Source organism: Chaetodon auriga, chromosome 24 (assembly GCF_051107435.1).
Source record: "Chaetodon auriga isolate fChaAug3 chromosome 24, fChaAug3.hap1, whole genome shotgun sequence".
NCBI classification, from domain to species: Eukaryota; Metazoa; Chordata; class Actinopteri; order Chaetodontiformes; family Chaetodontidae; genus Chaetodon; species Chaetodon auriga.
The window spans coordinates 3,890,191-3,915,429 of record NC_135097.1 but is presented as its reverse complement, the minus strand read 5'-3'; the positions used below and the strand labels follow the sequence as shown (position 1 = coordinate 3,915,429).

The 25,239-nt window shown below is 44.8% G+C and overlaps 1 protein-coding gene across 2 annotated transcripts in view; it reads left to right on the top strand.

The window, feature by feature from the left end:
- tnfsf10l (TNF superfamily member 10, like) overlaps nucleotides 1–25,239 on the top strand; it is a 50,956-nt gene that overhangs the window by 9,572 nt on the left and 16,145 nt on the right. For both annotated transcript variants that reach the window (XM_076725662.1, XM_076725660.1), the window contains exon 2: nucleotides 14,331–14,480. In XM_076725662.1, the coding sequence (XP_076581777.1) occupies nucleotides 14,331–14,480 (150 nt within the window). The remainder of the gene's footprint in view (nucleotides 1–14,330; nucleotides 14,481–25,239) is intronic.

Genomic DNA, 25,239 nt, shown 5'->3' with positions numbered 1-25,239 from the left:
TTTCCATACACTTCCACAACAGTTGCCTCCTCGGTAAACCTCAGTGTTGGCCGTCCCTTTGTCTCTGTCATGTCTCACTGACTGTGAAGAACACTGTGGTTTTGCTTTTAATGAGAGCCCATCTTGACCTATAATCACAGCTTTCGTGGATCACAAACCCACAAAAACATTATCGCTGATGTTCTGCTTCCTCAGCTCTGCACGGAGCTCCAGGCTGCAGCTAATTTTTAGAAGTGTCACACAACATAAGACTACCTCAGTGGAAGCGTGTAAGGTTCTTGGACATGTGCGATCGCAGGTCATCCACGAATCAATGAATCAGCCGCTGAGCATGGATTTGGCTTTGTCTGCAGGGGCTGAGTGGAAAACCTTAATAAGAAAAGCTCCGGGAAAAGAGGTGAAATCATGAACCTGTCAGGCAGGCCATCAGAGTCTCCCTTCAGCCTCTAACTTTGAATAATGTTGTCATTTTTTGGTCAAAGCTTTGTCTGCGAAAAGCTGGAGGCGAGCATGGCTGAGAAAGCAAATGTTGGCTTGACTGGTAGATTATGGCACCGCTACGCCATCAGGTTAGCGCTCCAGGAAAAGGAACTTTGGCCGAACAAATCATGGAACTGATTGGGGTTATATCTGCATCAGGACGGGTCACCATTTTGAAAGAAGTCAATCCTTGGCTTCTGTCCGCCTTCATATCTCAGATGATTGGAATTCAGTGCCCTAATGCCAGGCTCCATTATCGCTTGGAAGGATCTAAATCAAATATGCTAAGACTTTCCAAAGAAATGCTAACATGCTGTACTTACTCGGATGAAAAGACAGAATCCCTGTTTCCAGAAATAGCTACTTGCATGCCTCGGCCTCTTGGGAGATAAAATCTTCCATGAATGTTGTGTAAACGTGTCTGATCTCGGATTGTGTTTTGACCTCTGACTCAGAAACACAAAGACAGAAAAGATCTCAGGCCTCGCTGCTTTGACAATATTGTGAAAAGGAAGGTGCAGTCGAGAAACATCTAGATTGTGACTGACGGAGGTTGGAGAGGCTGTTTTTGGACTAAACTCACAAAGACTTGATTTTATTTCTTACAATTTCACGATTTTGTCCCTAAAATGTCAACATCTTGTGTTTCTCCATTCTTTTAACTAGACTATCTACAACAACTAGAGTGGCTGGTTGTTTTAAGCTAAATGCTAACGTGTTCATGATTTCAAAGCTAACATGCTGATGATTTGGAGGTATACGGTTTACCATGTTCACGATCTTATTTTAGCATGTTACCCTGCTAACCGTGCAAATTAGCAGTAAACACAAAGCACAGCTGAGGCTCATGGGAAAGCATTGCTTTTTCAAGTATTTGGTAGTAAAACAAATCAATATTTTGACGTAATGGTTGCAGCAGATAACAAGTCAGGCGGTCACCAAAGTCACCAGGATTCATCCTCTGAGGCCCATGAATGTCTGCAGAAAACGTCATGGCAATCCACCTCGTAGTTGTTGGGATATTTCAGTCTGAGCCGTGGTCGCGGAATGACCGACCAACCTTGCCAATGCCACCCCAAGAGCCATGCCGCCAGCAAAATGTCACTGTTTCTTGTAGCGTTTCTTCTAGGAAGAGAACAAAATATTCCCTGAGATGACATAAAGACCTTTGACAAGCTCAAATCACAACCTTGGCCTTCTCTTATGATGGAAGGAGTTTCACTGTCATTAAGAACTGGAATAACGTCACCACCCTCCTCCTGATTCTTGGAAAGGTGAAGGCATTGAGAAACGACGTTGCAAAGAATCCCATCAGTTTAGATCACAAACGGGTTCTCTGGCCAGTAAGAGCTGGCAAATGTGTTAGCTGGCAGCGAAGGCAGCATTCATCGCTTCTCATGGGATGTTCAAGATGTTTCTCAGCACACTGCACAAATGCATGATGGTGGCTTCAATTGAAAGGTGAAACTTGAGCACATCAACAAATCACAGCCACAGAAACGGCCTTTAGCAGCGATATGCTGGTGTGGCTTTGGCGATTTGGTTTTACCAAATAGGACTGGATTGATACAAGTCGTGACTGAAATGAGAAACACATTGCAAGTGAAATTTTAAATTCTGAAGGAAATGTGTGGGATCCATCCCCCGGAGAGTTTCCTATCATCGGGAAATGCGAACAAATGCAAAACCAGCTGCACACATGGCGCCCACTTCATTGCCAATTTACAGACTGATGTATTATTAATTGTTTCAATTTCGGTAATCTAGGACATAAAAGCAAATTCTATTTTCAGAATCATTTATCTTGCCGGTGTCCTGTTAATGTCTCAGTAATAAATGTGAACTATTAATTTGCTTCCAAGTCACAACTGCAACAACCACTGCAGATGTGCACATCTGGTTCAAAGACTTGCATAGGCTGTCCTGATGTCTAAGAAATATTTGATCCTTTATTAATTTTTATTTAACCAATTAATTAAGCATTTTAAGCCTTTATTATTATTACATATTATTATAACCTTCTGAGCCATTCAGCATGCCCACTTTCCTTGTTCTTCTCGTTCTTGTGGGGACGTCTGTACCCCACCAAAGCAAAGCTACATCAGCTACAATTTCTACCAGTACAATAACACTTGTAAAGGCCCCTCTTGAGTCATACTAACTCAGCACCTCCTCGCACAAAAACACATTTACAGATGTACTTGCCCACCCATGCTGGACCTGCCCACCCACAGGCACCCAAAGGGCCCCAAAGCAGCATGCTGAGCTAAACTTTGCTTCATTTACCGCCTTCAATGAGTGTTCTCTGGGCGAGCACTGCCTTACTTTTGTCATTTTCTCCTCTTTCATTTCTGCTGTGCTGCAGTCATCCAGCAGTGCAAACTATAATCTTGAATGGAGGCTTAATTGCACGAAGCAGACTTGCAAAACCAGTCGTTTAGCCTGTCAGAACTACAGCTAAAGAATTTGAGGTTTCTTTGTGAAAAAGTTTACACCAGGAAGACAAAATGATGTACAGCTGTGTGTCTAATTTGGATTGGTTGTCACGCACCAGCCATTAGGCTCATTTTCAATTGCTAGTTGCACAACCATTTGAAGCTGGCATTGAAGTTCACATGTCTGAAAGATCACATCAATAATCGCGCCAAAGAAACAACATCGGTCCCAAATGGACCAAGAAATGCAGCTTTCTTTTGTCTGAATCTGGTGGACGCAGCAGATGTGTATTTTGTGGTCCTCCATGTCCCATAATCCATCATGTGCCAGTCAAACTGTTGGGAGCGTTAACAACAATTCATGTCATGTCTTTGTGCTCAAGTCATTGGTAAATATTTAACATGGAGGAGACTAAGAATGGAAGCCAAGTGTAAACACGGCTGTTTGGTCTTGTATTAGCCTGGACTGTTGGTATTTGTAAGGCACTGCAGATAAATAGAGGTCTTATCAATATATTTACTATTAACCTGTTGCATTACTGCTTATTGTTCCATGTGACATCTGGGAGGCTGCCCGGTCAGCACTGAAAACTTCCTGGTGATAAACTTGGAAATGACTGATTGGCCTTCTGTCAGATGTGACTGTTTTAGCTCACAGAACTCAGACGCTCCGGCCCTTGAACGCAGCTCATTCCTCTCCCTGTAAATCTCTTCCTCCATCACGTCAACACAACCGCCCCGAGCGTTTCCGTCGGTATGTGTGCACAGGTGACTGAGGCGAACTGGAAAGTCCTGACCTCTTCTCGCTCTTCTCTCACGCTGCGTCTTTTCTTTTTCGCTTTCCCGCCTGAAGCTGGATGACAAGAACCAGAAACTTAACCCTTGGAGGGAGCGCCAAAGTTTACAGCAACTCTTAATTTCTCAATGCCACTAACTTAGATAACACAGCTCACACTCCCGTAAACAGAGTTTCAGTAATCTCTGAGATACCAACAGAGCCTGTGTCTTTATCACTGCTAATCTTAGCTGCTCTTTTTTTACCTAAACAGTAACATTCTCAATTGTTTGAAGGAACAAGGAAGTTAAAGAGAAAGAAAGAAACGGCCGGAATATCAGCAGGCAGGTCCACCCTGCTTTTGTACGACTTTAAACTTTATTTAAACTGGAAGGAATCCAAAACAGCAAAACCGACAAAGAGAGGTCATAGTTCCACACGCAAAGGCTGGGAGTGGTATTCTGCTGTCTTGCTGTGGGGTTGTGTACACTATCACGAACGCTGGCGCTTGCAAACGCCAAAGCGTACACGCCATCGTGCATGCACAAGCTTGCAGGTAAAAGAATAACCTGCGAGCACCAGGGCGTCCAGCACACACAGATCACACACAGCATTCCTTGCAATGGAGGAAAGTCAGCTAGTTTACACTCAAGCGAACCCACGCTGAGCAGGGCACGAAGGCAGCCGCCGCTTGCCAGCAGCGACATTAATGCCTCTAAGCAGAAGCAGACTATCTGCTGGACTGATTTTAACATGGACTGGATGAGGACTAAAGCATGTGTGGACCATGTGGTTTCATCTCAGCTCGGTGAAGAAGAATCTCTACCTGAAGCTCATTATCAAACACATTCTCACGTGCAGAGAATCTGGTTTGTTTGCTGTGATTGAGAGCTGCGAAGCGGAGCTTTGAAGACTTTATTAACCAGCAACTGAAGCACGTCAAACTGTGAACTGTTCAGACTTGGATGTAGTCCTGTTCGTAGATGATTTTTGTGTTTTATTTCTGGGTTTTTTCCTGCTTTTGTCTGCACCTGCACATGGAAAAGGCTGCCTAGCATCCCTTCATCTGTAATATTAACTAGTTTATATTTTGTGATATAAATCAGTTCCTCAGTGGTTGTATTTAGGGAATATCTCTTTACCTCTTTCCCAGCATGAGGAAGCTAAAACAACTCACCCAACAAAGGCTACACCTCCTGCCACAGCTGCAGCTACTGCTTGAGCGTGCAGCAATAAAATGCAGACATACATATGAAGTCTTTGTTCCTTGAACTGAGCACCTGAGGCTGTGCTGCTCTCTGCATGCGCAGTGTCTGCACGTACTTTGAGTTGTGTTTAAAACTCTGCACTGAAGTCACTTCTCAGTCACCAGCTTTCACGTCATCTCTCATCTAAATGCAAGCTCAATAATGTCAGCAGAAACCAAAGTGAGGCCGGATTTAGAGTGAGGTGAAAAAGAGGTCAAAACTCCAGCAGCTTTTGTACAAACCCCGATTCCAAAAAATCTGAGACACTGTGTCAAACATAAATGAAAACAGAATGCAGCGACTCACAAACAAACTGTTTACTGGCAACGGTTTTCTGAAGTGTAATAACATCCTTTATCCAGTCATGTGTTCACAAAGCAGTGAACCTCGCTCCATCCTCAATGAGGCTGATGAGGTCAAACATTAAACATCTTTGTGCTGTTTTCTGTTGAGTTTATGTCAAAAAGGTTTGGCAAATTATCCCATCCTGTTTTGAAATGTTTTACAGAGCGTCCCAGCTGTTTTGGGGTTTGGAGTTGAAATATAAAGGATAAGTTTATTGTTCATTATAAAGTGCTGGACCGCCTCTGAAATTTCATGCCAATTATGATATTTATCCCCTTAATCTGTTTTGTCCCTCAGTACAAATCAAAGGCAGCTACAGAGCAGCTACTACATTTAAGCAGGAAAGATGAAAGAAATCTGATCCATAAAACAGAGCAGAATGCTCTCACTGTTGAACTGGGAACGATGGTCAACCCAGTGCCTTACAGCGTGGTGTGAAACAGCAAAACTGCCCTCGCGTGAATCATGTGAGATGAACTGTTGGACTTCTTATTCACCTCATCAGAATTCTGCTTTTGAAAGCGTCTCCTTGACCTTGACGAAGACAACTCGTCCCTGCATTTTAAGGCATGTGCTGCTGTTATCTGGACAAATTTAAGAGACCAAACATACATTCCCAGATGACTGGTGTTTCCAGGAAAGACAAGCGGGCCATTGAGAAGAGGAGGTGAAGCTCGGAAGTTGAGGATCAGTCTTGGTGGTTTTTAATTGCCTTTAAGCCCGAGACAGGACTTTCTCATGTTTCACGATGAACAGCCATTTGTGGATAAACCATTTTATTCACAGTGCAAATGTTTTCAGACATCTGCAAACCAGAGCAGCAGAATCAGCCTAAGTTTAGATTTAGGTCCCATGTCAACAGCAATTAAAAGTGTGGAGCATAACGAGCTAAACCCACAGCGCACACTGTTATTAGTTCCTCTGATTGACTCACTGCTCATTTTCATTTTTCATATCTTTACTTCAGAAGTTTTTCCCTGCAGTTTGGATCCTTTACTGAAGCACGCATGTGGTTGCATGAGCCCGTGTTAAAAACAGTGGTTTCTGCTCTCTAACCCTCCAACGATTGTGCTTTTGGCTCAGATGTTCAAATACTCCTCTGAAATCTGTTCTGTATGTGTGCTGGGCTCTGGCAGAAGGGGGGGGGGGGGATCTGTCTTTTTAGACAAAAACTTGGCCCAAGCTGGGAAGTGAGGTAGAAGCTCACAGTTTATCCACTGTTCATGATGGAAATGGTCTTGGTTTTTTCCTCGTAAATATCTGTGTGTATGGTCGGCAGTAAAAAAACAGTCCTTGCACTGCGCCTGCCCTCACTGTTCTGATTGCTGAGAAAGCTGTTGGTCATTAAACGAATATGAGGGATCAATCAGAGGGCTGTACGTCTGCACCACACTGGCTGTCACTGGCCAGATATACTGAAGCCCCGAAGGGACGATAAACTGAGACACACACACACACAGGCTGCACACCAACCTGCGGACACACACATGCATTTACATTAAACACAGTAAGAAATCCTTCATGCACACACATTCAAAGGCAAGTACATAAACACACACATGCATTGACACATTCCCACCCTCGCTGCATTTAATTACCAAAAGCTTGTTTGTTCACGTAAACGCAGGAGTCTCCTGGTTTTTAACGACGGCTTTTGGAGCGTTTGAACAGACGAGAGTCAGAGTCTGAACGAGTCTGAGTGAGATAAAGAGCCACACGGACTTGCCAAAGTCTCATCTTAACAGTTGGAAAGTCGTTGCGCAAGTGCAAAGGTCATAAATCACCAGCACGCCTCACGATGTACCAGTGACCATGATTACATGAGATTAAATCAGTTCAGCATTGATTTCCCACCAGGTCTCATTACAGCCGGCGACATATCTGCTACTCATTGCTCTGCTTCACTGAAAGCTGCCAGGAAACCTACAAGTTCTGAAAACATTGTTTATTCTTCGGCACAGGGACTAACCTAACGAGACTGAACTGTTCACGCATTTATTGACTGCAGCATCGTGTTTGTGTTAGCTGTTAGCTGTGGGTGAAATCTGCCAGGAATCTGCACCGTTTTGTTTATCTCATCCACGCAGCACTAGCTTCCATGGATGGAGCTAGCTAGCTAGCATTAAGATGGCATCCCTGTAATCTACGTCACAGGAGTCGATTGTTTCTTCAAGTGAATGTTTGGACTTTCAGGTGCGAAAAGGCCCGAAAAGGCAAACATAGCAGACATGATGCGCTCAGTTCAGTGATGTCTTTTTCCCTTCGTACGATCCTTCTTCTCTTCGCTCGTCTGTTACTGTTATGCTCTCTGCCTGAAGACACATCATACATCAGCCTGACAACAATTTAATTTACAAAGACAGCCTTCATATCTCTGCCAGTTGCACCTCAAACCTGCCAGAATGCTTTCCAGCCCCGTGCACTTGAGGCACGGGCTGCGAGGGGCGCAGCGGGGCGTACCTCGACATGATGAAGCTGGCTCCGCCGTGTTGAGCGCTCGCCGTGTTTTATTTCACTCCTGCTCTTGTGTATGTCCCTGCCTCTGTGTTTGGGTAAAGATATTTATGTGAAGTGCCACTGCAAGCGAGGTCTCAGCTGTTATTCCACCCCGCTCCCCCGTCTCGCCTGTTTCATCGCTGAGCAGAGAGAATACTTTCCCTCTGTGTTCGCTGTTTGTCCCCCAACACACACATGCATACACTCCAGGTCCAGACCTCTGGCCTGCTGGATTTGAGTTACGTGGCCACCTTCTCCTCTTCCTAATCCCTTCAAATGAGAGTTTTGGACTGCCAAGGAACTCCCAGACCAGTGCACGCACACACACACACACACACACACACACACACACACACACACTCACATACACACACACACACACATACACACAATTGTAGCCGGGTTTCCAAGTGGCCCTCTGAGATATTCTTTTCAGGGTTCGGTGTCCAGCGAGGGCCAGCCAAGCACACACACAATCACGCTATTGCACATACACACTGAGCAACGGGCCACACACACACACACACATAATACATATGAACATGCACACACACATACACTCGCACAGGGAGGGAACAGTGAAGCATTGTTCAGGGCTTCCTGAGAGAGCCGGCATCAGGATCACAGGAGCTCTGTCAGCCCGGACCCTTCCTCTCTCTGGAGCCCAGTCATCCAGTTCACTACGCAGAGCCATGAGAGACCACATGTCCTCGGGCTGAGACGGGATAAAAAACGCACACATCACGCCAACGTGTCTGCATGTGCGTGTGTGTGTGCTGCAGGGACGATCCCACTTCAGCTCTTGGACTTAGAGAACAGCTATGAATTATTGAAGTTTAGGTTCGTGGCCCTAAAATAACATCGCAGCGGTTTGAGAAACCTTTTCTTATTTTCTGTTTGCCCTTCGGCTTTAGCTGCTCCGCACCTTCATCCCAAAATAATCTGACAAGAAAAACTGATTTGCAGGATGTAAATGTGGTGTCGGTTTACATGCGGTGTTTTTCTTTTCACTCTCATACTACTTGAGGTGACGTAAAGCTTTGGGATTGGTCGTATGTTTATTATTTTGTTGTTTAGGTATGTGGACTTGCTGAGTCATTCAGAGGATAACTGTGCCTCCTTAAACCTGCCAAGACCACTAGACATACACGAAGACAGCTGTTTCACCTCACACACCACATGGCTGCGTGAGGCCGTGGGCTGTTAGAGGATGTGGAGGTGGTGTGACCTCACATCTGTCACTGAAACTCACCCATTCCTCTTCGTACACCTGAGCCAAAATCCCGCATCGGCGCTGGGCCTAGTTTAACCACGCAGCGGAGGGTTACATCAGATCGTGTGTGTTGCTGAATGTTTTTAGCATGTGTCAGCCTGCGTTTGGCCGCCGGACGCCCCCGACGGACTCATTGCTCAAGAGTCCTGGGCAGGATGAGACATCGAAGTCAGCTGGCTGAGAAAATACGCCGCTCGGGGGACAAGTTACGCGGACGAGGATGTAGAGATACTCTCCGAAAAAGGAAGTATTCCCTTTGTGAGGAATGAAGTCGGCTGTTTTAGAAGAAGAACAGCACAACTGCAAAGCACATTATGGGCTACTAGTCAGATTATGTCTCCTTTTAAGACATTTGTTTGGGAATTAGGAGTAATTAATGTGGTTTCTGACAGAAGTCAAGCAGCTGAGGGTCACCTGCTGTCTGCGTATTGATTTGTTAATGCTCAGCCATCAGGGGTGCAGCTCGTTCCTGAAACGCTAGCTAATGAGGCCTGGTTTGCAGTTTTGGCTGACTGGAGTCAGGACTTGGCAAAGAGAAACTGCTGTTCAAGCAGCACTCAGGAGGGAGGGGAGGGGGTCTTCTTCTAGCTGTTCATCTTGAAAACCTGTGGAGCGGTTCCAGTCGCATGCTCCCAGGGCTCGGTCACGATATGGAGGCTGAGTCCCACGTCTGCGAGGCTTGCGTGTCTCTACAGGCCGACAGAATATCTCACATTTTCCCCTCTGCTTTCCAACAGCTTTGCTAAACCCGAAAACACAAAGAGCAAGGGAAGTAACTGATAAAATGATCCAAACGAAGATCTAATTTCAATCCCTTGGCCTCAAAAGGAGCAAAGGATATTGCTATAATGCAGATCAGTGACAGCACGATGTAACAGAATAGTCATGTGAGAGGAATGAGAGGCTGACTGTGAGCTGACAGAGCTGCAGAATCTGGCTGGCAGGGCGTTAGGGGAAAACGAATGGAAAGATCCTGCTGGGAGGCTGAGCTTGGGAGGAGGAAGAACTGGCTTGGCTCTGCGGTGGTGCTGAGTTCCAGTTACAGCCAGACCAGGCTGCTCGCTGTGGACGAGAACCACTCCAGGCACCTCTGCTGAGAGGAAACTGCACATTTTTAAACGCGTGCAAATAATTTTTGTCATAAAACTGATTCGTAATGCTGTCAGTAATATGCTCCGTGTGATAAAAATCATACAGGCGTGAATCTCTTGGAGTACTCAGCGCAGGCCTGTCCATTGGTTGCTCCAAAGCTGAGATATCTCTGAAGCTACAGGATGGATTTCGATTAAATTTGGTTCACATGGCCAGTGTTGTGCTTAGTACTAATTAGCAAATGCTAGCACACTAAACTACGATGGCAAGCATGGTAAACGGCATAGCTGCTTCCAATCAGCATGTTAGCATCGTTATTGCGACCATGTTAGCATGCTGATGTTAGCATTTAGCCATTAGCATGACTGTCTATTTTACCTGCTAATTCACAGCCTTCAGACTCTCGGTCAAACTCAGCTAGTTCAGCTATTGAACGTTCATTTAATAAGTGATTAATTAGTGACTAATCATGTTTGCTTCTTTTCAGCAAGCTTCTTTTAGTGCTGTCACATCCTATCTGAGGTTATGCGGATTTCTGTTATCTGAAGGTCATCTACTGTGACTGGCGGGAAAATCTGCACAAATCTGCAAAGTAATGAGAGTAAAATACAAAACTGTCTCAAATCCAGCAACAAATCCAAGGACTCTTCAGCAGTTTGTAAATACGGTCTACTGACTTCATGAAGCATGATTTTTTGAGTAATGAAGCTCTCAAACTTTCAGAAGAATTACTTCTCACTTATGATACTTAGGCTGATGTTTTCCACAGCTTAAATCCAGAGAAAAGAAAGTTTATGAGCGTGATGACAATGCTTCTCTGCGTAGCTTGGTTTAGCCTCTGGCCTCGTCTCCATCTGCTAATGGAGCAGAAAGTTTCCTCCTAATCTCCAGCTCGGTGCAGTGATGTGTACGGGCTTTATCTCCTCACTGACATGGATGAGACACTCCCTGCCGGCCCTGCCAAAACTTAATGGACACACATGCACAGAATCACACGGCCCTGCACGCACGCACACATGTGCATGCCCTGTAAAGTCTAACCTTTAATTCTCATAGACAAAAGACACTCCTCAATAACAATTAATCTTTCAACCAGAACCACCAAAGCAGGGAGTGTGTTTTGGCAAAGGCGCAAGAGAGAAACTACTTTCACTCCATTCGCTGCAGCGAGCGAGCTCAGATCCACTCATCCAAGTGCGAGCCTCCCCCAAACTTCTGCCAGTGATGGCTGTCATCACACACCCCTTTGTCTCTGCCCAGACTCCACTGTCAGCAGTTTCTGCTGTCCTGATTGTATGCAGATGACCGATGACGACCTGCTTCCTTTTCTCTCATCTAAGAACTGAAAGAAAAGCGAGCGTATGTGGGTACGAGTCCTCGGCAGTGGTGGGGATTAACTAAGTATGTTTCTACAAATACTCTGAGGTGCTTCACTTGAGTACTTGTATGCTACGTTATACTTCTACTCCGCTACATTTGTTTAACACTTACTGCTCACGTTTCAGAGTGAAAAGTGTATCCAAAACATGATTACTGTATAAAACATGTTGCATTAATATCGATTAAAACTGCCCAACAGAATGTAAAGTGGTTACAATCTGCTTCACTTCAACCAGGAACAACATTAACATGCTAGTTAAGCGTTAGCATGTCAGTAATAATAGTCTAACATTTTATGTTAAATAAATAATGAGGACTTTTACTCGCAGAGGAGGATTTTCATTTCGCTGCAACGAGTCTACGACACTTCTGGTCCTTGTCATTAGTCAGGCCGACTTTTCTTATTTCGACTTCTATTTGCTTGGCACAGCCACCTGTTCCCGTCCTCGCGCATATTTTGAGAGCCTTTGTTACGTTTTGCAAGTACATACATGAGCTAAAAATGAACCGCTTTCATTTTCACTTTTACTTCCAAATTCTTCCGTTGTTGTCTCGCTGTCTCTGTTTTCCTGTATTTTCACAAATGCAGCATAATAATATTCTAACAGTGGTAAACTTTTTGATAATTTAGTGTAAAAATACAGCCTCAAATGGGCTCTAATGGGAACAATTGTTATATCCACTCTAAAAAAAAAAAAAAGCTTTAGATTTATAATGTTTGCCTAAATTAAATTCACCTTAAGCAGAAAACTGGACTTTCCAACGTTAAACCTTTTGTCTTTCTTATCAAACACAGTTAAGGTCGAGCAGAATGTGTGTAATTAACTGACATGTTAGATGGTTGTTACACTTGTGAAGCATGTTCAGGCGGTTATTGAAGCCTCTTTTTCAGGTTCCTCTCAGGTTTGACCTCCTAAAATTGACCTCGGCCTGGATAGAAGCTTGTAACAGGAATGTGGACCGACTTGGCAAATGACATGTGCGTCGAATTAGACTCATTATGATTCGTCCCCAAATACACGTGAAGCCATTAAAGACGTGAGTCATCCTCGTCAGGACGGGGCTGTTGAGATGTGCCTCCATTCTTTACAAAGAAACTCTGCTTTTCCCGTCAGAGCCCTGACCTTCCCGCTTGGATTGAACTAATTTACACACACATTTAGACACAGACACGCCGCTATCTGCGCTAAGAACAGGGAAATCCGCTCATGCATCAACACGAAGGGAATCGCTGTGGGAAGGAAAAAAAAGATGACGAAGAAAGGGAGTGAAAGCGGGGTGCCGGGGAAAGAAAGAAGAGCGAGAAGCAAGAGAAAGAAGCCAAAAGGAGTGGGATTCATTAGAAAACGGAGGTCAACCGGAAAGAAATTAATAAAAAATAGAAAACAGGGGTGAAGGAGTGCAGCTCTGTAATCTCCCTCCCCATCGCTGCTTGTTATAGAGTCATTAGCAGGGCTTTCAGACCGTGACGCTTACAGCCTCCCTGAAGGGTACACACACACTTACATGCACATAACTCAACAGCCTGCGAGCTGCATGAGCCTCTCTCCGCATCTCAGTTCCCAAAGATGTCTCATTTGACCCGTGTTGGCCGAAATTACATGGAGGTATTTCTTTTTTTTTTTTCTTTTTTTTTTTTCAGATGCAAGTCGCTGCCAAACAGGAGGCGTAGCAAAAGGGGAAAGAAACAATTTCCCCTTCGCCCCCCCCAGAGGAATAGCTGATTTAATTTCTCTCATTAGATGTCTTGATATGGATATACTGTTTATGCAGAGACTCTTCAGTGCGGCCGTGCATGCATTCGCTTTTGTTACATAAGGAGTTGTGTTTCAGCTGCCTAATCCAGCAGCCCGTGTGCCAAAACTGTTTGGTCTCAGGTGGCTGCAAACCCAGTTTCTGAATGGTCATATAACATCCAGCGTCCTTTATTTTCTTTCACTTTCTTTGTGCTTCCACAAGTCACGATAAAGGCGAATAAAATGAGCCAACCGGGGCCGTTCCCGCTTTGAGAGTGAGACATCGTTTAGGGAAATGAGCACCACATCCAGATACGCCACAAATACCGAAGCATGTGCAGAAAAGGACAAGCTGTGAGAGAACATTAAGAAAATAAGAAACACATGCAAGAGGAGACAGACTGCAGAAGGAGAATGATACACTGACACCACAGCGTAGAGTATGAGGGAGGTGCGGAGAGAGCGATGGCCCACCAGAGGACGCCTAGTTTGACTAAGCAGCAGGAATGAATGACGTGCGCGAACGTACCAAGAGGGCAATAAGACAGACATGGAACTTACAAGAGCCGTCACAGAAGAGAAACATCTGCAATAACTGCTGCATTAATGAGGATATTTATAGAATACATTTGCAGTGGTCTGATTGGATAATTTAACCAGCATCGAAAAAACAAAGTGTATAAAGGAACTGTTTTTTTCACATACATTGCAATTTCCACTTTCACTCATGTGTAATTGTCCGTCACGATGCAAACTTGGCTATAAAACTTAACTTCTGTTAATGCTCGAACGGGGACGCCTGCAGTGTCAGAGCTGCAGTTTGTATCCAGACGGTTCCACTTGCTAACATACGTTCAGGCAAAGCCAGGATGCACTGCGGTCTGTCACTGTTCTGTGAGTGTAAAATTTGAGCCGACATAATGGATTTAGAGCCTGTGGTCCGAAACTGAGGATGCAAAGTCTGTTTGAAAGCTCAGCGTCTGTCAGGAACACTAAGAAGTCAACCTCTGTGAGCCCTTTCAGCAGCGCAGCGTGTATCTCCCCCTGCTGATTCATGTGTTTGCTCTGTAGGTGCGTAGCCAGGGCGTCACGGAGGAGCTGAAGTGTCTGAGTTTACTGAACGCTCTGGACAAGGACCAGGACATCCCCGACCAGCTGGCCCAGCTCTTCGGAGAGCCCTGCATCAAACTGGCCGAAGGCATCAAAGCATACATCTCCAAGGTAAGTTTCATTTTGGATGTCCACATTCGTTTTGGAGAAAGAAACCCTGTTTTATCTCTGCTCATTTTTGATGAAACCCCCTAAAACATCATTCATTTCTAGAATAAATGGCTTTTAATGGTAAATAACGTCTGTGATATGAGAACATTTGTACTGCTGTTGTCCAGTCTTCAGTAAAGTCAGTCTAATATTGTGGAGGAAATTCTCACACACTCCCAGAAAGGAAATGCTCTTAGTTAAAGAGCTTCAGAGTCTGTCTTTAAGATGTAGCCTGGATTAAATCAGTTTAGTTGATGAGTTTTTTATATTGTTTTTCTAAATGGAAAGCAGCAGACGATGCACAACCAATCAGAATGGAGAATCGCGCAGTCAGTATGAGGTTAAATCACAAGAAAAACATTTTCTTTCTCCGAAATGACGATATTTCAACTGGAAAAAAAGCAGATTAAATGCACTGTTGCCACGCTAACAGACCCCCAACAGTCCACAGAATTATCCTTTAAATCTCAGCGTTAACTGATAAAATCCAGACGATACTCTGACATCCCTAAATGATCGATTTGAATTACTTGCCCTACATGAAGTGTTCGCGGTGGGCTCTGCTGACCAGGTCTGCGTTCAGCTCGCAGGAATCCGCTCAGCTGAGAAACATCTGCAGGGATCGATGCAGAACTGAACCTCTGTATGCGACTAATTGGCCACATTTGTCGACATAATGGAGGAGCCTTCAGCTAACACTCATCAAATAAATATATAAGCAGTCCAGGGCACATGTGTTGGATTAAACAGACTGAGATGGGCAACCGAGAAGATGTTTTTGTCCTAAAGTGACAACATCTCTCGCAGACAGCTCGACAGTTTACCTCAGACGTGCAGTATGTTCAGGAAATGGCTGGAATTAAATAGTGATGAGTTTCAGGTCCATGAACGGAGTATACAGGCTGCTTTTATGAGACCTTCTTCTGATTAAAAACAGCAGATGCACTGTTTTTATAACAATAACAATAACAATTTCACATGCTCAATCATCTCATTTCTCGCCGTGAACTTAAAATGCACCCTAAGACGCATCATATTAATCACATACATGTGCACCTGTGTTGGAGACAATAATGTGTTGTGTGATGGATTGAGTGGAAGAGAAAGCACTGTTGGAAGTCAGAGTGTTGCCAGTGAAACGCCTCATTTTTCTCAGTTTGCACATGACGCTGCACCTCGTTTGCACATTTCTAAGCATCTGAGCTGTTATCTGTGTTTTTATCTTCTGCGGAGAGGCACCTGGTGGAGGCATTGATGGTGCAGAGATAACCTTTCGATTAACGCAACGTCAGACTGCAGAGCACAAACACCTCTGAGCTTGTTTTGCTGTACGTTCACTTCATTTCTGTGCTCTAACTTGTGAATACATGAGTCTGTACTTGAGAGCTCTGAGCCCCGGGGTGTTTTTAGGCACATGTTTGGACACACGCTGGCTCTCAGATGCACTCCTGGCTGCGTGTACACGTGTTTGCACGCCGTTGGATTGAACCTGCTGGGCTTTTATTGCCGTTACCTGTAAAACTGATGCTGGGCGAAGCCGTGCCAGACTGCAGTCAAATGCAGTTTCGATAAATGCGGGCGCCCACTTGCAGATAGCTGATTGCGACAAACTCAATCACAGCTGAAATCTCACTTTTTTTGCAGTAATATGGATGTTTATTCTTCATGGACATCTGAGGCAAAGATATCGTCACAAGCCGTCTATCATGCCCGGGTGTTCAGCCATGATTCAGGTTCAGCAGGGGTTTTAATTACCCTAATTGCCCCCCATGAGGAGCCACTGCTGCAGCAGCTCCGACTGTGAAACTACACTAACTAACCTCCTGTTTTTAGAGCACCAGCAGGCACCTGTCCCTTCACCTGGTGCGTGATGTTTATCCTCGTGCCTCTCCCTCCGCGAGCTGTTGGCAAATTCAGTTTGCCTGTTTCAGGGCAGCTGGAGCTCAGGTGTGCGCTGAATACAACGTCTTCAGCCAAACACTCCACCCTCGGGGCACCTCTCCATCTGTTTCAGCCGAGTTCAACTACTTGGCATTGACAAGTGTGATGTGATCAAACAGATTTTAGTGTCTTTGGAATTTATATCCCATACTGCAAATAAAGAGATGGGGGTGTCGTGTGCTGTCCAGCCTTTCTGAGGCAGACTGTGATTTGTGACTCCGGGCCGTAAATTAAATTTGACTTATATAATATACACATTTATATGATATAAAGACGTGTGTTCAGACAGAAAAATCGACGAAAGGCAGCATCAATAGCTCCTGTATGTGTAGTTTCCTCCGGGCTCAGAGACTTGTCACATGGCTGAAGAAGTGCTCACTGACACAAACACACACCAATTAAACAAGTCACATTACTCTTAGCCACACACTCCCGCTGTGAGCAAGCAGATTGTGACTGACACACATTTAGGTCAGACTCCCCTCAGCGTACACGTCAAATCAGCATGAAAACTGCAACGACTGCGGGAGGCTGTGGTTGGAGAATCCCCCCGTCGCTCTCTCATACGCCCACACACACACCCATTCATAATCCCACTGAGTCGCTCCATTGATATAAGTCATCGTCTTGCAGACATAGCCGAGAGGACCTTCCCCACTTAAGTCTGAATGTCTGGACGCTTACAGCAGTTTATCTCCAGCCCCCTCATTTCCTACCGCCTGCACACAAACACACACAAACCGCCGTCTGCTTTTGTTTAAGCCTCTCTCGTCCTTTTTTCTTCCCGCCTTGTCTCTCTCTCTCCGGTCCAATCTGCCTCTTTGGTTTCCCTCTTCACCTCTCACCTCCTCACCCCGCTCTCCCTCTCTCTGCTCTACTTGTGCGATACAATCGGAGGGCGCCGCCTCCGTGGTCCTCGGTGGACGGGAACAGGAACGTCAGGTTTCTCCTCCAGAGTAAATGACTAACACATCCAAACACATTTTCGTCCCTTCAGTCCTTTCCAAAAACTCACACATGGGGACACACGTATTGTCAAGCTAATCCAAATCCCATTCATTTCCATGTCAGCACTTCTTCCTCTCTTTTTTGATGCGTTTTAACTCTCTATCTGCTCCAGTGGAGCGATGTGGCGACCAACAGCTCTCCGAGTTCAGTGCTTCCTCCAGACGCCACGTTCTTCGTCAGCTTGCGTCATTGGATTCGAGTCTTCAAAAAAGGAGTCGTTGAGTTGAAAAAGTCGAAAGAGTGGTTAGATCGAGCTGGCAGACTGAGGAGGCGCCATCTCCTTGCTTGTAAAATGCTTCAGTGAAAGCACTGGAGATCCAGATTTTAAACAAGCTCGCTATAATAGCCTTTTACATTTCACACAGATGAATATTGAGGCTGGATAGCAAGTATACAGTTTGAATTACACTACTTTTATAATGTTTAACTGCATGAGCTGCGTAGCAATCAGGGCCATCCGTGCAGACACACACTGAGGTGAATATCTATGCTTTCTCAAAACCTCATCTAGAGGCATGTCCACAGCATTCACAGCCTAAAATGCTCAATGAGGAGCAGCTTGAATCCCCTCACCTCATCCCTGGTGGCATTTTTAAGGCACATCAAGGCAGAATTAGCCAAGAGGTCCGAGAAGGAGCTCAAGATCTCCGTGTCCCAAAGCACTTAAAACTTGGACCGTTGAGAGCTTGCTAAGGCCTGCTGTATGTCTTCATTGGTAGCTGATGAGCAGCTGATGGCACTTTAAAGGCTGGTGAGAGATTTTTTTCTTCGTTTTTCTCACTAAATGATTGATTTGCTGAGCCTTGTAGCTCAAAAGGTCAGGTTCACTGGACTTTTAACGGGCATTCCTTGGCTGGTTCCTCGCTGTCCCCGGTTGGAATCTGACTATCGTACCAGAGTGAGTGACTTCACTCGAAGGGATCGTATTGCTACACCACCACAGGCCAGACAGCCTGCTTTTCAGGACCAAGGGTCAACAGGTCACAGGTTTCAACCCCCTGAAATGCTGGCACTTATGGAAGAGTTTGACATTTTCTTGCCAAGAGGAACCTTCCATGAGGAGATCAATCTCTCGGATCTGTCCATTCAGTATGAAGATGGAGGAAGGAGATGGTTAGCTTAGGTTAGCATAAAGCAACAGCTAGCCCAGCTCTGTCCAAAGGTATGAAAGATCCACCGACCAGCACCTTCTTTCAAAGGGTTACCTCTGCGACCTGAACATACGTTAATATATGAGAGGCACAAGCTGGGGCTGAGCCTCTCCTCGCTCCAGCTGCACTCTGTATGAGTGGGATCAATGCTTTCATCAAACTGCTGGCAAGAAAGCACATAAACGCAGTCCCAAAAAATGTCCAGCTATTCCTTTAACCCTCAGGGGCAATGCACAGAAGTTACTCTGTGGTTGTACTGGTGTACTGGGGACATGTAAATGGTTCGCAGAGGGTCAGTTGGATAACAGAAGCAGCATTCCTGAGGACAAATATGGGTCACGTCTGATCAAAGTCACTTGTTGCTGCAGCTTGTTGGTGTCAGTAAGGCGTTCCAGCTGTTGCAGAAGCTAACAGGTGCTGGGAAGGAAGCGCTCATCATGGCTCCTTACTGCAAATAGGCTCCTTAAACGAATCCACAAGGAGCCTTTAACTGGTTATGAAGCAGCCTCTATATGACCTACAAACGCACGCGCTAGCTGGATCAAGATCTTTACGACGTGAGGCGGTGGAATCACTACCGCTTCTGTCCACACGGGGTGTCAAAATCAAGACGAAATGAAAGTTCCTTGCAGTTGCTTTAAAGCCATTTCATCCAGTGCTCTTTTGCGACAAGTACAAATGTTTTTGACTTATGGAGTAAATGCTAAACCCTTCGTGCTGTGACTTAAATAAATAAAGAAGAAATAACAGGCTGAGTTGGATTAAGATATGAGATATTTGACACAAGAGGGTTTAACTACCCACATAAATGCGGGAAACCTCAATAATAATTTGGAGAGCGAACTCGCACACACGGTCTTTGTGCTGCTCAGCTCTGGCACACAGCAAGTCCAAGACAGATGCTCAGATTTGGTTCACTGATAAACTATGCGGTCTGGATTCGCGCTCGGCCTCACACTTCATGTCACTTGCATTAAAAAAAATGAAAAAGACAAGCAGTGAGTGTGAGAACGTCGGGTGCACAGGAACGAATTATGAGAAGATGGAAAAGAGGAGTTTTGGCTGCAGTTTATCACCTGGAAATCATTATAAAATGTATTCAGAGTGTAGATTCCTCTGCGGCACACATGTGTAGAAACTGTATTTAACGGGCACAGTAAGCGATTGTGATGATGATGGTGATGATGTGACAAATGTGCGTGCGAGAGGATGACAGCAGAAGATGGGGAGGATGGTGGTTTTTGCCTGAGATGATGAGGACGGTGATGAGTATATAGAGCGGAGTGATGGATGGGAGTGTGCCCAAAGATGCTGGGGGGGACTAATGGAAACAGTGTTTGAAAGAAAAGGAGGGAGGAGGGGAAGAAGGTCTTAACAAACCCAGCTGGACTGGAACAAATTAAAAAGGAGATGAGAGACGTGGAGGAAAAGAAGATGAATGAACACGCTGGAGAAGAAGAAGGGAGATATGAGAGCAAGCTACTGATCAAGAACGCAAAAAATATGTATCACAGTGAGGTTTTAATTACGCTGACTGGAGGACAAAGGAGGGAAGGAAAAACATTGCAGTGGTTGAGTTAAAAGAGGTCAAAGCAAAGTTTAAAATCAGCATCCCGAAGTTCAAAGAAAACGAATGATACATGGGGCCACACACGAATCACAACCTCACATCAGATTATCAGATACTTTCAAACCATTTGAGGACTTTGATTGAATTTATTCCCCTGTTGGAAGCCATGAGAGCGTTTCATTCCATCGATTTGCATTCACTTCAGCGGGATGTGTGTAATCCGTCAGCAGTTAATCTGATGATTTTTATGCTCCCGATGTCATTATTTCTCTTGTTCTTGGCGAGAATAAAACCCACAAGACAAACTGGGAGAAAGCTGATGTGACTTTTATGACAAAGATGACTGTTAGCCAATATCATAAAAATGTAATTGGCAAAAACATGTTCAAAGTGATGGGGCTGTTAAAGGAGATGTTCACATGTTTTCAAGCCTGTCTTATGTATGTGCATCGAGAGAATGATTCATGCTGTGCATCGCAGCCACAGCTATAATTAGACAAATCAAGATCTCACAAAGTTTAGTATAAAATTGCCTCATTTAGGTCCGTTTCCTTCATCTGGGTTCTACAAGTTCCAGGGAATCCACATGACTTGGCCAACGCAGACTAAAGAGGCCTCATGTTAGCTTTGGCTAAAGTTAAAAAAGAAGGACACATGGTGGAAAAGAGGGGGAGGGTGGAGTTATGAAGTGGTGGCCACGAAAGAATAAAATGTCTCATAGTGATGTTTTAATTTTACACTGTGTGGACGCATTCATTAATTAATATCATTAACTACAAATCAGACATGCTTTACAGTAGCGCTGAATATTTTCCACGTTTGAGTTGATATGCATCTCGTCTTCGCAGTCACTTTAAATTCGATTACAGCTTAAAAATCAACCTGCAGGAACCTGGTGGACAATCGCTCTGCTTATTTTTACATTATGATAGGCGAGCGAAAGCCTTCGTGAGCGGAAACCATTTGAAAGACTTCAGGATGTCAAGTAAAGTGGAGAAAATCAAACCCAGGAGTGAGCAAGTCTACGATTCTGCACTCAACCAACAGCTTCACGTCAGCTGGAAAATCATGATATATTGTAAAGTGATAATGGAAAGTGTAAAACCATTTAAAGTGTAGGAGAAGAAGAGACAGGAAGAGGAAGACGGCGGAGCTGTGCTCTCATGGAGTTCCCTTTTTTGGTCCTGATGATCTCCCTGTCTGAAGAAATCGGCTCCTCTGGCCTTTGATCTTCCAGCAGTTATCGCGGCATGTGCGATGCCAATGATTTAACGTGCGACGGCATTATTACAAGGGGGCACGAAAGGCTGGAACACAGCAGGGGGGACTTCTGATGGCATGTGCACTAAGCTCAGGTATTCCCGTCTGAAGCCTTCAGCCGCAGACGAAACCGGAGGATCTTTCCTCCACTCGTCCGCCCTGCTGTTCCCACTTTGAGACACAGCGCTGTAACATCTGCACCTGCTGAGATAAACTGCCAACACGTCAGCTCGCAGCTTCCAGTTGCAGTGATGGATGACGCCGGGAGACGGGGTCGGGGTTAACGCATACGTTGCAAGACTTCCTGCTGAAATGCTGTCTCACGAGTCTGAAGCGTGATGTATTTAACCGTTACTCTTATTGAAAGATCATCATGATGAACGACGGCTGCACGTCCGACTGAGAGGACGTTTTCACTCCGTTCAGCCTTTGTTTTTGTTTTTTTGTCAGCCCGCTCTGATTGGTTCTTCCTAGTTCACCATAAATAACTCACTGTGTACACGCGGCTAGATGCTTCAGAGGCTGAGCAGAAGCTATTTTGTTTGAAGAGGAATGTTTTTACTTCCTTCCAGTTGAGGTCAAAGGGTGAAAACCGGTTTCCCAGCACAGAACAGGGATTTACTTTTCCTTTTAAATAGGCCGGGCTTAGACAAGGCTTAGAAATAGCAACTGCAGCCCAGCCCAGGCCTGCTCTTAGCTCCACGGATTTTCTAAGAAAGACTTTTATGCCTTGTAATGATCAAGACTTTGTCTGCAGGGTGTTGAGATTTTTCTGTCTTTCAGTAATAAAGTTGGATAAGAAAGATGAGGAGTTTCAAAGTTCATTCCTAAACAGCAAAACAACCTCATCTAAAGGTCCATTTGGGTTGTAGTTCATGAGCTTTTGACCTTATCACAGGAGCTTCATCATCATCTTCATCACGGGCCAACAGGGACGAGGAGTCTTTAAAGCGCTCCGAAAAAATAGATGAAAACTCAAGGTTCACTTTCAGCCTTTTTCTGGAGCTTTTATCAACGAATCCTGATCAGACGGGTGACGTGCAAACTCATTCCACCTTGAAAAGAGCAGCTTGACAAAACAGTCACAACTCAGGGTCCATTTACCTGCTTTTTCCAGCTCTTTCAACTGTATCACATGGTCTTCATCAGCCTCAGCCACTGTTTCCAAGGTCAGGAAGTCCTGAAGGTGCTGGATGGATGAAATCATAACAGCTCACATGCCACATTAAAATCCACTGATGAAGATCATGTGATATGTTTGAAAGCTCCTAATAAAGATATCAAGTGAACCTTGAGTTGGATTGTCTTGCAAAACTAAACAAAGTGCATTTCTACAATTTTATCTATTTTCTTGCATGTTTTCTGCATTATATGCACTATAAAGTAATCCTCATTAAAGATGAAGAAGAAGAAGCTGTTTTATTTGTGCCCTTCACTGTCGACCCGTCACGCTCCAGCGGGTTATTTCCAAAGGTCACCTTCTTTGAAGGAACAAAGCTCCACTGGCCCCTCTTTGTCCGGATGCATTGTGGGTGCCATATCTTCAAATCTGCTCCGTGTCAAAGCACTGATGTCATCGCAAATATTTGGCTTTTGACTGCTGATAAAAAACAGCTGTTTTGACATCACTGATCAGGGTGCGGACAGACTCGCAGGGCGCCATCCAATTCAGTGTTAAATTGTTCTTTGAAGCTGAATTACACCCTTTGAGCTCTGTGACCAAGGCTTTTCAAGGTTCTGTTCAAGGGCGTTTTTGTGCCACAGTACAATCTGCATGTATTGATGAATAAAAGGGCCTTAACATCCCAGTGCACTCTTTTTTGACATTACACAGTTAAGGCTTGTTTAAATCTGTGTGCTTGTCTCTTGTTTGCTGCATGAAAGGCCTTTGTGCTTTAAAATGCTTTCGTTACCTTTATGGATTTTAAAATCACTGAGAAAACATGTGAGCCGATGCTTGACCAATGTTACGTGACATTCCGAAAACACTGCCAATAGTTTGTGTGTTGAACACAAAGATAATAGTGTTTCCCTCCATTTTTATAACAGCACGCCTACTTAAGGCCAACACGCACTAGCTGCGTATGACGTACATCCAGACACCAGCGCCCAGTGTTTTCCACAAACCAGAGGCTTCTTGACGTCCATCAGCGAGTCAGGATATGCCACCGTCCTTTCCCCCCAAAGTCGTCTCATAACGAGTGTACAGAGAAGCAGCTATTTCGTCATATTTGCTCTTACAGGATGTTGACTATTTCCTCTGTCTCTGCGATGCGTACGATGTGTCACATGTGGGTGCCACATGATCAAAAATGGGGCAGCAGGATGTCGTATGTGGGACTGACGACAGTAAACTCCAGTGTCCGTGATCAACTATTGCAAAGTGTGCCTCCCTCATGTTTATAATGGTTTTTGGACAAGAAAGGCTGATCTCACTGAGGAAAAGGAATACATATATGGGGCTTTGGATGCACAGGAGCAACACTGCATTGGATTTTTTGACAGTAAAAGAAATAAAGAACATTACCAGACTTATCCTTAAAGGTTTAATTAACTGACTATGACGCTGTGATGTGTATTTATCTGCTTTTTGAATATAACGATGCAGTGTTCTGGGTAAGGTTTGGACTTAGTGAAGGTTGTGGTTCCTTTGGGCTTAAAGATAAAAACTAAAGTCTGCATGAGTCTCCTGTGAGAGCAGACTCTCAATGTAGGTGTAACTACCTCATCAAAAGTCGGTCATCTCGCTCTTGGGTAATGATGAGGAGATGCAGGGAGGAATGACGTAACCGTTGGTTGGACTGATCTGGGGTTTGTTTCTGAGCTGCACTTCCTTATCTTATTCTGCTCCACAGTTGACTATTCAAAAGCAAATGTCAGTCACTGACATGCTGGACACACACACACACACACACACACACACACACACACACACACACACAGGGAGGGGTGGAGGCCTGCAGTGTTGTTAGTGATTTCCAGCTGATACACAAACACAAAGGACCTCTGTGTCTGGCGTCGACCACCCTCCCTCTCCTCATTCATCCCTCATTCCTGTCCAGCAACCCCTGAAAATCCCTCCGTCTCTCCAATTCCTTCTCTATGAAACATTAAGTTTCTTCAGCTTCTTGAGCTTCAGTTATTTATTGAATGGCACAGACAAGAAGCTTCAGCACGATATGTGCATTAAACCCTACAAGCCTCATACCATCGCTGGGAAATTTCCACTGCCGGATGAACTTCACCTGTTTTAAGTCTATGCGCTGCACATTCTCAGGATACGTCCAAACTCATATAATAAAGCTCACAGTCAGCATTCCTGCAGCACCTGTGCAGCTTCAGCTTGTCCATAAAGCCTGATGAGCGTTTGCTTCTCCATATCAACATTTTCCCTCGTTTGCCGAGCGTAAGCCGATGCACCAGTCAATTTCCCACGCCCATCATTTCCAGCTGAACGTTGCACGCCACTTGCAGAAAGGCCGAGTTAATACATCACATTGCATAGATTTTCTCGCGTTGAGTCCAACTTTGATGAGCAAAAAATGCCAGGGAGGTGTAAACAGTCCCCCACAGAAGAAAAGCCATTGTGACTGAATATTACGAGCGCGTTCACAGCCTGCAAGCGTGCTAGCGGTTAGCTTTCGAGCTACAATCATCAACCAGCTGGCCCTCTCCGTTGTGATCAGGCCTTAGAGTGTAAAACCTGATTGTTCTTAGAAATGTTAAAAACTCTTCATCCACTGAGATGCTGTTAAAAGCTCCTTTGTGTTTTATTTTTTCAACACTTTTA